This window comes from Alexandromys fortis, unplaced genomic scaffold (genome assembly GCF_014885135.2).
Source record: "Alexandromys fortis isolate MF-2015 unplaced genomic scaffold, M_Fortis_MF-2015_v1.1 scaffold_31, whole genome shotgun sequence".
Classification (NCBI taxonomy): Eukaryota; Metazoa; Chordata; class Mammalia; order Rodentia; family Cricetidae; genus Alexandromys; species Alexandromys fortis.
In genome coordinates this window covers 8771550-8783799 of record NW_026067974.1, presented here as the reverse complement: position 1 = coordinate 8783799, position 12250 = coordinate 8771550, and the positions used below count along the sequence as shown (strand labels likewise).

At 47.5% G+C, this 12250-nt stretch overlaps 1 protein-coding gene across 4 annotated transcripts in view; it reads left to right on the top strand.

Moving 5' to 3' along the window:
• Nfe2l1 (NFE2 like bZIP transcription factor 1) overlaps nucleotides 1–4190 on the top strand; it is a 12518-nt gene extending 8328 nt beyond the window's left edge. For all 4 annotated transcript variants that reach the window (XM_050156599.1, XM_050156600.1, XM_050156601.1 and 1 more), the window contains 2 exons: nucleotides 161–319; nucleotides 1071–4190. In XM_050156599.1, coding sequence (XP_050012556.1) covers nucleotides 161–319; nucleotides 1071–2405 — 1494 coding nt within the window. In that variant the 3' untranslated portion in view covers nucleotides 2406–4190. The remainder of the gene's footprint in view (nucleotides 1–160; nucleotides 320–1070) is intronic.
• The last annotated feature ends 8060 nt before the right edge of the window (nucleotides 4191–12250 follow it).

The window sequence follows — 12250 nt, the reverse complement described above, 5'->3', positions numbered from 1 at the left end:
CCCCCCCCCCCCCCCCCTTAGCTGCAGGGTCAGCTCTTGATTCTGGCCTTAGCCTGACTGCTGGGGATGAATTCAGAGGAAGAGATAGGGAGCCGCATGGTAGTTACTAGTGAGAAAGCAAGAGGTGGACACCCACATTTAAGTCTGTGCTCTGCCTTAGTTCCCTCCAGACGTTTCCAGCATCACAGAAGCAGTGCCTAGTGAGAGTGAGTCTCCTGCCCTTCAGAACAGCCTTCTATCTCCTCTTCTGACGGGGACAGAGTCACCATTTGATTTGGAACAGCAGTGGCAAGATCTCATGTCCATCATGGAAATGCAGGTAGGACTGTCAGAAAAGCACAGCCCGCAGGCTTCTGTGTAGGGTCTCCCAGCGTGCAGTCACATGTCCCCCGGCGGCTAACATTTTTCTCTGGCTAGTCATTAGGAAAGTAGGGACACTTAAGGGATGACTCCAGGTGTCCCTTGAGGCTGGGTGGGATTGAGTTATAACTCAGTATGGAGCCTTCCAAAGCATGGGCTGTCTTGGAGCTGTGCCTTCTCTTGTGTCTGTGTCTGTGCCACTATGTGGCATCTCACATAGTGCTGTATAACCACTGGAGTCTCGCTTTGGCCTGCCGGCCATCTGCTTAGCCCTTTGTTGTCTTGTTTGCAGTGCTGGGGGTGGAGACCAGGGTCCCTGCTAGGCACATGCTCCTCCACTGAGCTCTCTTTAGCCCTCTGTTGTTAACTGTAGGCAGTGGAAGGTCAGAAATGTCTGGCAGCTGATCCGCTTGTGGTCGCAGCAAGCTTTGCGGCACGTTTTCTTACCTGTACTTGGCTATGTTCATTGTATATGCCGTTTCACTCCAAGGTAGGGAGTCACTCTAGCCACACATGAGCAGGAGCTGGTCAGTCCTGTATTAGGTGAGCCCATAGTTAGGAATCCCCTGTGCCAAGCTTACTGGTTTAATCTAGGGGTTTTGCGGTCCAGTCTCTTGCTCTTTTGCCCAAGGAGCTGTGCTTCAGTCAGGAGCCTGCAGGGTGTGAGTCTGCTCCTTTTGAATGCTGGTACAATTCTCCTTCCCTTCTAGGCTATGGAAGTGAATACATCGGCAAGTGAAATTCTGTACAATGCCCCTCCTGGAGACCCTCTTAGCACCAACTACAGCCTTGCGCCCAACACTCCTATCAATCAGAATGTCAGCCTGCATCAGGCATCCCTGGGGGGCTGCAGCCAGGACTTCTCCCTCTTCAGCCCCGAGGTGGAGAACCTACCTGTGGCCAGCAGCTCCACACTGCTTCCACTTGTCCCAAGCAACTCTACCAGCCTCAACTCCACCTTTGGCTCTACCAACCTAGCAGGGCTTTTCTTTCCATCCCAGCTCAATGGCACAGCCAATGATACATCAGGCCCTGAGCTGCCTGACCCCCTGGGGGGCCTGTTAGATGAGGCTATGCTGGATGAGATCAGCCTGATGGACCTGGCCATTGAGGAGGGCTTCAACCCGGTGCAGGCCTCCCAGCTTGAGGAGGAGTTTGACTCTGACTCAGGCCTCTCCTTGGACTCCAGCCATAGCCCTTCCTCCCTCAGCAGCTCAGAAGGCAGCTCTTCTTCCTCTTCCTCCTCCTCTTCTGCTTCCTCCTCTGCCTCTTCTTCCTTTTCTGAGGAAGGTGCTGTTGGTTACAGCTCTGATTCTGAGACCCTAGATCTAGAAGAGGCCGAGGGTGCAGTGGGCTACCAGCCAGAATACTCCAAGTTCTGCCGCATGAGCTACCAGGATCCTTCTCAGCTCTCTTGCCTTCCCTACTTAGAGCATGTGGGCCACAATCACACGTACAATATGGCACCCAGTGCCCTTGACTCTGCTGATCTACCACCACCCAGCACCCTCAAGAAAGGTAGCAAGGAAAAGCAGGCTGACTTCCTGGACAAGCAGATGAGCCGAGATGAGCACAGAGCCCGAGCCATGAAGATCCCGTTCACTAACGACAAGATCATTAACCTGCCTGTAGAGGAATTCAATGAGCTGCTGTCCAAATACCAGCTGAGCGAGGCTCAGCTGAGCCTCATCCGGGACATCCGGCGCCGGGGCAAGAACAAGATGGCCGCACAGAACTGCCGCAAGCGCAAGCTGGACACCATCTTGAACCTAGAACGTGATGTGGAGGACTTGCAGCGAGACAAGGCCCGATTGCTCCGCGAAAAGGTAGAGTTCCTGCGGTCACTGCGACAGATGAAACAGAAGGTCCAGAGCTTATACCAAGAAGTATTTGGGCGGCTGCGGGATGAGAATGGGAGGCCCTACTCGCCCAGCCAGTATGCGCTTCAGTATGCTGGGGACGGCAGTGTCCTCCTCATCCGTCGCACGATGGCTGACCAGCAGGCCCGGCGACAGGAGAGAAAGCCAAAGGACCGGAGGAAGTGAGCCTGGGGAGGCAGGGGGTGGACGCTCACTAAGACCGAAACTGGAGAAGGGCTGGGCCTGGACCTAACATTGGGGACTTAAATGCCTTCTTATCCAATATATCTTCTCAGATGGGATGACTGCGGGTCAGTGCACAGAAGAGGCGGGCGCAGGCGCTGTCTGGCTTAGCTTCCCCACTGGGTGTGGGTGGAAATGACCAGACTGTTTGAGTGATTGGGGTCCCCAGCCTACCTCCCTTCTTTCTCCTGAGGGAAGGGTGATGTTGGCATGCTGAAGGTAGAGGAGGCTGTGTGAAGGCTGACAAGAGGGGAAAGGAGGATTTGGGAGAACAGAGAAAGTAGTGGAACGTCTCATTCCTGGAAGGAAAAAAGGAGGAAATTCCCTAAAATCAGAGCAGTCAGAAAAATCAGAGGGACCGGTAGGGGCCTTGGCCGGCATTCTAGGCAGTGAGTGTTAGTGACTCCAGTGGGCCTAAGTAAAGTCACTGGTATGGAAACAGATGTGGTGGGGCCATGGAAGGGCCTTTTAACTGTTTCTTGAACTCTGTCATCCCTGAAGAGGAAGAAACTCTTGGATGGCACCTGTAATGTTTTAGTTACTGAAACAGGAAGCTGTAGGGGACCCAACACTGACTTGTTTTCAGGCCAGAGGGGGGCAGAGGGTATAGAAAAGTGATAGTGAGGCCTGTGTTGCAGCAGCCCCAACATCAAGCATGTCACTCACTGCCGCCACAGCCACCTCCCTCTCTAGCCACCCCAGAGCTGAGGCTCCCGCTGTCCTCGCGCGAGAGCCTGCATGGAAATGCTGTACCCCTCCCACTCTCCTCCTTTTGTAGTACCCACCCTCACTAGCTGCCTATAGCTCTCTGGAGTGGGGTGCTATCTGGCAGTACCCGGAACTTGGCCTACAGCTTCCTCTGCAGGGGCTAAACAGAAGCAAGGTGACGTTATGGAGGGGGAAGCCAGCTCTGACCTCCAGGCCCTGTTCAGCACAACATTGGGAATGGGTTCTTCCCTCAGGGCCCTCTGCCTACGACACCTGGGCTTGTCACTGGGGGAAACAAAACCTATAAACCCCAGCAACAAAACCTAGTCCTCTTAGAATCTCTTGCGCTTTGATTTTTTTTTAGGGCGTGTGCCCTGTTTCACTTATAGGGCCTAGGATGCTTGTGTTGAGTAAAAAGGAGATGCCCCAATATTCAAAGCTGCTAAATGTTCTCTTTGCCATAAAGACTCCGTGTAACTGTGTAACACTTGGGATTTTTCTCCTCTGTCCCGAGGTCTTTTCTTTTTTTGGGTTTCTTTCTAGGAAAATGAGAAGTGCATGAAAGGAGCTGGAGATTTTTCTCTCCTAGGCTTTCAGCTTCAGGAAGCTGCGTTACAGCCTGTTTAGCCTGGGCTCCTGAAGGACAGCCCTGGGAGGGAGAGTGAAGGGCAGCACCACGGTAGCCAGATGGTTCCAGGACCAGTGTCTTTTTTTTTTTTTTCTTTTTTCTTTTTGGTAACTTTGCCACTGCCGAGCCCCTACCCCCTATCCTGGTCAGCTCTGGAGTACTGTCTGCCCCCTAACTAGCAGGGGTGAGTCGGGGAAGCACTGATTCTCCTCCTGTGCAAAGGAGGGCTTTCCTAACCGAGACTAGAGATAGAAAGTGTGAGCCTGGGTGTGCTTTTTATAAATTATTTTCCTTGTAGATTTTATTTTTAATTTATCTCTGTGACCTGCCAGGGAGAGGAGAGAAAGAGAAATGCTGTGAGCACATGACAAAATAAAATCAAATAAAATGGATGGTTCAGTTTTTCTCTTCCCCTCCCCTTTTGAATTCAAATGAGAGTCCAGGAAATGGGCCCTGTGGGGGAAGATTGGCCATTGTGTGTTTAAAGTAGAGTTCCCATGGAGAGGTGGGTGGAGGTGGACCCGAGAGAAACTTAAAAGACAAAAGAACATTGCATTGAACTCCCGTGCAGGTGGACCTCTTCTTGGTTTATCAGTTGAGCCTTCTCAGAGGAAGGAGTCTGTATATTTCTTTTTTTGACTTTCCATTCCTTGAAGAGCTAAGATAGAGCTGTTAATTTCTCTAGTAGTTTTACCTGCTAGAGAGGTACAACTTGAAAATTTAAGAAATTAGTTGGGTGGTGGTATAGCACACACCTGTAATCCCGGTACTCAGGAGGCAGAGGCAGGTGAATCTCTTGAATTTGAGACAGCCAGGGCTACACAGAGAAACCCTGTCTTGGAAACAACTCCCCCCCTCCCCCCCCAAAAAAGGCTGCTCTTATCAACCCATTACCCTAAGACAGTAGGGAAAAGTGGCAGCAGACAGATCAGGCCTTAGTTTTGTTTTTTTTTTTGTTTTTTTTTTTTTTCGAGACAAGGTTTCATCTGTAGCTTTGGAGCCTGTCCTGGAACTAGCTCTTGTAGACCAGGCTGGCCTCAAACTCACAGAGATCCACCTGCCTCTGCCTCCCTAGTGCTAGCATTAAAAGGTGTGCGCCACCACCTACCGGCTAGGCCTTAGTTTTGACCAGCCCACCCCTGCAGTGGGATCTTCGGTGGGTATGGGGAAAACTTGCTTTGTCTTGGTTCAGCAGTCCCTAAACTAAATGCAAAAGATTTTTCCATGTCTTACTCTTGAGAGAAAGAGACTGGCTGACCCATTGTATCAGACTGCTCAGTATGGGTCTCACCAGCGAAGCAGAGGCTATTTCAGTATCTGAAAAGAAACTAGCTAGCCACTGTGCGCAATGGCTATGTACCTATAATCCCAGCACTCAAGGTACTAAGGGTTGCAAGTTTGAGACCAGCCTGGGTTGTATAGTTAGGATCCCCATAGTTTGGGGGCTGGCTCTCTGGAACCCACTTTCCAGCTTGGCACAGAAACATTTAACATTTTAAATTTTTTATGTTGTATGGATGTCTTGTCTGCATGTATGTCTGTGTACCACGTGTGCCTGGCACCCAGATCCTATCAAGATCAGCAAGTGCTTTTTTTTTTTTTTTTCTTTTTTGAGGTTTTCGAGACAGGGTTTCTCTGTAGCTCTGTAGACCAGGCTGGCCTCGAACTCACAGCAATCTTGCCTGCCTCTGCCCTCCCCCGTGCTGAGATGAAGGCACGAGCCACGACCACTTTTTTTTTTTTTTTTTTTTTTAAGATGGTTTCTCTGTAACCTCTGCTGTCTTGGAACTCAGAAACCCACCTGCCTCTACCTCCTGAGTGCTGGGATTAACTCAGCTAACAGCAAGAGTTCTTAACCATTCACAGGTTTTTCCCAGATTGGCCTCCAACCATGGCATTCCTCCTGCCTTAGTCTCCCAAGCGCTAGGATTTCAGGTATGTATTACCACTCCTAACCAGGTATGGAAATTCTGTAGGAAAATTCTTACACCCTAGTATCAGCAGTGGTTAAATCTGCTTTTCCTGTCGTCGATCCATGTTGTTAAGTAAGGAGTGCCCACAAACTGATTTGTCATTTTATCAGTGTTTGATGCGGAACCAGCACCTTCAATCCTTTGCCTTCTTCACATGTCAGGACTTGGCCTCTGGTTTTGAAACCTGTAGTTAGCTGCACATAAATGTTTATAGGGCCCCTTGGGTCTGTGTGAGTGGAGTGCAGTCTAGCCCTGGTCTTTCTAGGGCTGCTTTTGAAGGGTTCTGTCTGTTGCACAGGTTAAAAAAAAAAGCATAGTGCTGGGCAGGGGTAACTCTCACCTTTAACTCCAGCACTCAGGAGCAGAGACAGGCATATGTCTTGAGTTTGAGGCCAGCCTGGTCTACAGAGTGAGTTCCAGGACAGGCTCTAAAGCTACAGAGAAACCCTGTCTTGAAAAACCAGAGAGCTTGCTAAAAAAGTATTTTTGTTAAATTTGTTTTTCGAGACATGGCCTTACTATATATGTAGTTCTGGCTGACTTGGAACTCATGTGTGGACCAGGATGGCCTTGAACTCTGGATGCCTGTCTCCTGAGTATTGGGATTAAGAAAGGTGTGTACCACTGTGCTTGGCCTTAAAAATAATAAAATTATATTTATCCTATAATGTGTATATTGTATGTGGTGCAGGTGCCCGTGGAAGGCAGAAGAGGTGGGGTCAGATGCCCTGGAATCATAGGCATTTAAGGCATTAGGTGCTAGAAATTGAATTGGGTCTTCTATAACTGTTAATCCATTTCTTTACACACACCCCCACTCCAAGACTTTTTCATGTAGCCTAGGCTAGCCTCAAACTTTGTAGATAGCCAAGGAACTTCTGATCCTCCTGTCTCTTGACCTGGTTTAAGTAGTGCTTAGGATCAAACCTAGGGCTTTGTACATACTAGGCAAGCCACATTCCTAGCCCCCACACAGTCTCTACCTTTTGTTTGAATGAGTTTGAAACCACTGGCCACCTCTTCCAATCCTCAGATATGGGCTGAAGTAGTAATTAGTAATTGGAACAGTGGACTATTGTGCCAGTGCCAGGCCTCAAAGTTAGCCAGCTTGACCGTAGACTATGCAAGCAAAAATACATGGCAAACTTGGTTAAAGTAAAAATACAGTTTAAAAATCCATCTGGGGGAGGTGGGGCTGGAGAGATGGCTCAGCGGTTAAGAGCACTGACTGCTCTTCCAGAGTACCCAGGTTCAATTCCCAACACCCACATGACAATTCACAACTGCCATAACTCCAAGAGCTGACACCCTCACATTCATGCAGGCAAACATCAGTGCGTATAAAATTAAAAAAAAAATCTTAAAACAACCTGCTGGGCATGGTAGTGGCTATGTTTGATTTCAGCACTCAGAGACAGGAGGATCTCTGTGAGCTGAGTCCAGCCTGATCTACTACATAAACTCTGTCTCAAAACAAATGATTTGGGAAGCAGTGGCTTTGGTGCCATTATAAACTACCATACAACAAAACACGTGCAAACCCAGGCTTTTTAATACAAACAAAACCCACAGGGCTGGGGTAGCGTAGCTCGCTGGCAGAGTACTTAGCTAGCACACCTAAGGCCCTGAGCTTGATTCCAAGTATTGAAAACACAAGGAAAAAAGCACCAACACATAGTCTGAAGTTAATGTTTTGGCCTTGCTTTTCTGCCTAACAAAGCAAACGGGCCTTGAGGGTGGAGAGACGCCAGCTGTGCTTTTCATCTCAGCAGGAAGGTTTCATTCCACCTTGTTCCATCATTAGCAGGAAATTGACAGGGCCACGACTTAGTAAGTGAACTTTAAATCAGCTGGTAAGGAGGTGGTAGCTTGAGGATCATTCTGGTGGTATAGTGGACAGCTTGGCTTCTTAAGCTCCTTCAGATTTACTAAGTCCAACACCAGAACGCTAGAATGATTCTACTTGAGAGTTGTTGCAGAATGCTAGCCTGAGTGGTTATCTGTAGCCATGTTCCACATAACGACTGCATTTGTGGATGATGAGCTGTAAACAATGTACAGCCTAGGTGTCTACTAGGCTGTGTATCATAGGGCTTGGGCTAAGTGGCTCTCAATATCTAGCTGGCGAACCTTTTGGATTTGTTCGATGACCCTTTAACAGGGGTTGCCTAAGCCCATTGGAAAACATAGATATTTACATTATGATTCATAACGGTAGCAAAATCAGTTATGAAGTAGCACTGGAAATAAATTTATGGTTGGGGGTCACCACAACATGAGGAACTGAAAGGATTGCAGCATTAGGAAAGAACCATTGGTCTGAGTAATATTCAGTGTGCTCATGTAACTGAAATCACTTAGTACGTTTCTTACAAAGTATCTTGATTGGCTTGTATTTCAATTTTGGAGGAAAGCTGGATGCAGTGACACTAATAATCCTAGCACTTGGGAAGAAGCAGAGGCAGAATTGTTGAGTTCTAGGGCACACATACAGGGAGTGTATCTCAGAATTCTGCAAATTATTTTGTAGCAGCAATTTCCTTTCTGTTTCTTCGTGAATGCTATTTTAGAGTGCAGATTCAGTGTCACAGGGGACTATTAAGATGTGCTAGGCACACAGGCAAACACCAGATTGTCAAAGGTTAACATCAAAATGAGCAGAGGAAGCTGGAGCTCATTTGATGGAGTCTGACATGAGCCCAGGCTTTCTTTCATCCCAGCACTGCATGAACCAGGTATGAGGCAGTCCTCTAGTCCCAGTACTTGAGGGATGGCAGGAAGATTAGTGGGTCATCATCCCCTACTATATAAAACCCCACCTCAAAACAACAAAGGCTTTAACCTCCACATAACATCATGGTAAATGTATGCCCTCCCCCAATACATAAATCAAGGGATTGGGGAAACACCTTTTAGTAAAAAAGTGCTTGCCCCACAAGCAGGAGGACCTGATTGATGCCTTAACATCCCATGAAAAAACTGTTGATATAAGGCCTGTAAACCCAGTACTTGGGAGGTGGAGAAAGGAGGATCAGGAGTTCAAGGACATTTTCTGCTACCTAGTAAACTCTCCTGTCTTAAAAAATGGGGAAAGGTGGGGAGATGGCTCATCAGTTAACAGCACTGATTGCTCTTCTAGAGGTTCAGTGTTCAATTCTCAGTAATCACAGGGTGGCTCACAACCATCCATAGTGGGGGTCTGATGCCCTCTTCTGGCATAAAGGCATATATGCAGAGAAAATAAATTTTTTTTTAATTAAAATCAGATGCTAAAATAGATTTTTCAATGCAAAAACTATGTGCCTCTACAATCTGAGTAGTTGGGAGGCAGTGGCAGAAAGATTTCAAGGCTGCAGAGATGGCTCAGTTGAGAAAGCACTTACCCCACTGGCTTGAGGCTGGGTTTTGGATCTCCAAAGTCCACAAAAGCCAAGTGGGAAAAGGTGGCTGCCTCGAAAAGCTCTATCAGTAAGCTCAGCAAGAGACACTGCCTTGAAGAGCAAGATTCTAACAGGCTTTGACAGTTATAGGTCACAAGAAACTGATAATAGCCTGGTATGTGGGTCCATACTTGTAAACCCAGCACCTGACAGGCCAAGGCATGATGAGACTTCAGTGCTAACCTGGAGGACTTAGTGAGACCCCATCTAGAAAGAAAAAAGGCTGGCGGTGGAGCTCATTGGGAAGTCGGGAGAACCCTTGGCTAGAATGCACAAGGCCTTAAGTTCAATTGCCCGTACTGCAAAAACAAATCGAAGCAAACACCCCCTGCTGTCACATTAGTAAGTGCTAGGTCCACGATGGTGAGATTTCATGGAAGCCATCTATCATTTACGTATGTGTCTGTGTGTGCACACGTATTGGGCTGCCTGTGGAGACCAGAAGAGGACAGTGATTCCCTGGGGTTATGTGTGTATTATGTGATGGGAACTAAATTCTAGTCTTTTGTAAGAACAGCAAGCACTCTTAACTGCTGAGCCATCTCCCCAACTTTGTTGTACTCAGAATGAACAATTTTGCATATGTATCTACAACAATCACTTCAGACAAAATTACTCTTAAACTTTCTATCTGGAAATGTGCTAGTTGGTCTTCAGAAAGTTGTAAGTAATCTCAGCATATCTGAGTTTAAGGCCAGCCTCGGCTACACAGATGAGACCTTATTTCAAGACAGGAAAAAGAAAATTGTCAGGGAACACACATGCGCATCTCCCCTGAAGGAGACTGGCAGATTATTATTTTTACAGTAAGCTTTCTCTGTGTAGCCCTGGCTGCCTCTAACTCCTGAGTGCTGGGATTAAAAGTGTGTTCTTCCACCCCTGCCTGGTGGGAAGATTTTATTTATTGAGACAGCATTGGCTGTCCTAGAACTCACTCTGTAGAATAGGCTGGCCTTGAACTCAGAGATCTGCTTGCCTCTGCCTCCCCAGTGCTGACAACCATCCTTAACTCCAGTTGGAAAGCTGATACCTTCTTCTGAATTCTGCGGGCACCAGGCATGCATACAAAACATTCATACACGTAAAACAAAAGCACACCTCAGGCTGGAGAGATGGCTTAGAGGTTAAGAGCACTGGCTGAGTTCAATTCCCAGTAACCACACGGTGGCTCACAACAATCTGTAATGAGACCTGGTGCCTGCAGGCATACATACCAGCAGAATACTATCGTAATAAATCATTCTCTTAAAAAAAAGTAAAGGGCTGGGCGGTGGTGGCGCACGTCTTTAATCCCAGCACTCGGGAGGCAGAGGCAGGCGGATCTCTGTGAGTTCGAGACCAGCTTGGTCTACAAGAGCTAGCTCCAGGACAGGCTCCAAAACCACAGAGAAACCCTGTCTCGAAAAAACCAAAAAAAAAAGGAAAGGGGCGGATCTCTGTGAGTTCGAGGCCAGCCTAGTCTGGAAGAGCTAGTTCCAGGACAGGAACCAAAAAAAGCTACAGAGAAACCCTGTCTTGAAAAATCCAGAAAAAAAGAAAAAAAAAAAGTAGAGGGGGGAAAAGGTGGTGGTGGCGCAAGCCTTTAATCCCAGCACTCTGGAGGCTGGTCTAGAGCAAGTTCCAGGACAGCCAATGCAACCCAGAGAAAGTCTGTCTTGGAAAAAGCAAAAAAGGGGTGGTGGATGGAGATCTGAGGGAAGAAGATCAAGTGTTCAAGGCCAGCCTGGGCTGAACTACATAGAAGACCCAGGCCCTTCAGCAACAAGCAAACCCTAACTAAATGACAAGCAGAGAATGTGGGGGACTTGAAAGATGGTTCAGCAGTTTAGAGCACACACAGCTAGAAGACTCAGATTCAGTTCTCTATACCCACATGGCAACTCACAACAATCTGTAACTCCAGTTCCTGGAGACTCAGTGACCTCTCAGCACCCAAGCAGCTCAAAACTACCTGTAAGTTTAGCTCCATGGGAATCTAGGCACCTGCACTCCTGTACACACACAGACAGGCTCACTGGTTAAACCAGCCCAATATCCATAGGGAGTTCCAGGCCAGCCATGGCTATACACAAAACGACAAAAAACCAAGCTGGGCAGTGGTGGCGCACACCTTTAATCCCAGCACTTGGAAGGCAGAAGCAGGCAGATCTTTGAGTTTGAGACCAGCATGGTCTACAAGAGCTAGTTCCAGGACAGGCTCCAAAACTACACAGAAACTGTGTCCTGAAAAAAACAACAAACAAACCCAGACAAGAATAGAGCTGCTCTTGTGACACATGCCTATAACCCTAGTATTTGGAGGAACTAAGAGAAGAGGGTCACTGGGTTTAAGGTAATTCTGAGCTAAACAATAAATTTCAGGCTAGCCTGCGTTAGAGTAAAAACCCTGTCTTAAAATACATAAACAAGGAGGCTGGGGTTAAGAGCACTGACCGGTCTTCCAGAGGACCAGGGTTCAATTCCCAGAAACCATATGGGAGTTTACAACTGTCTGTAACTCTGGTTCCAGGGGAATCTGACACATTCATACCAATATGTATAAAGTTGTCCTCTGACTTTAACATCTATGTATATACAGGGCTGGAGAGATGATTCAGTGGATAAGAACACTGGCTGTGCTTCCAGAGGACCCTGGTTTGATTCCCAGTATTCATACTAGATGGGTCACAACAGTTTGTATCACATGCTCTCTTCTGGTCTTCAGACACTGGACACACAAATGGTACACAGACAGACATGCAGGCAAAGCATCATACAATAAGAAACAGCAAGAAAGATCTATTCCTAGTTGGGCTCCAGAATTATAGGCAGAAAAAAAAATGTCTTTAAGAAGACAGATGATTGGCTGGGAGTGGTGGGGCAAGCCTTTAATCACAAGCAGTTGGGAGGCAGAGGCAGGTGTATCTCTGTAAATTTGAGGACAGCCTGGTCTACGGAACTAGTTTCAGGATAGCCAGGGCGGTTACACAAACCTTATCTGGAAAAACAAAACAACAAAAAGTGTCAGTTTCTAAAACTTTTTGGAGTTGATTTCTGCTA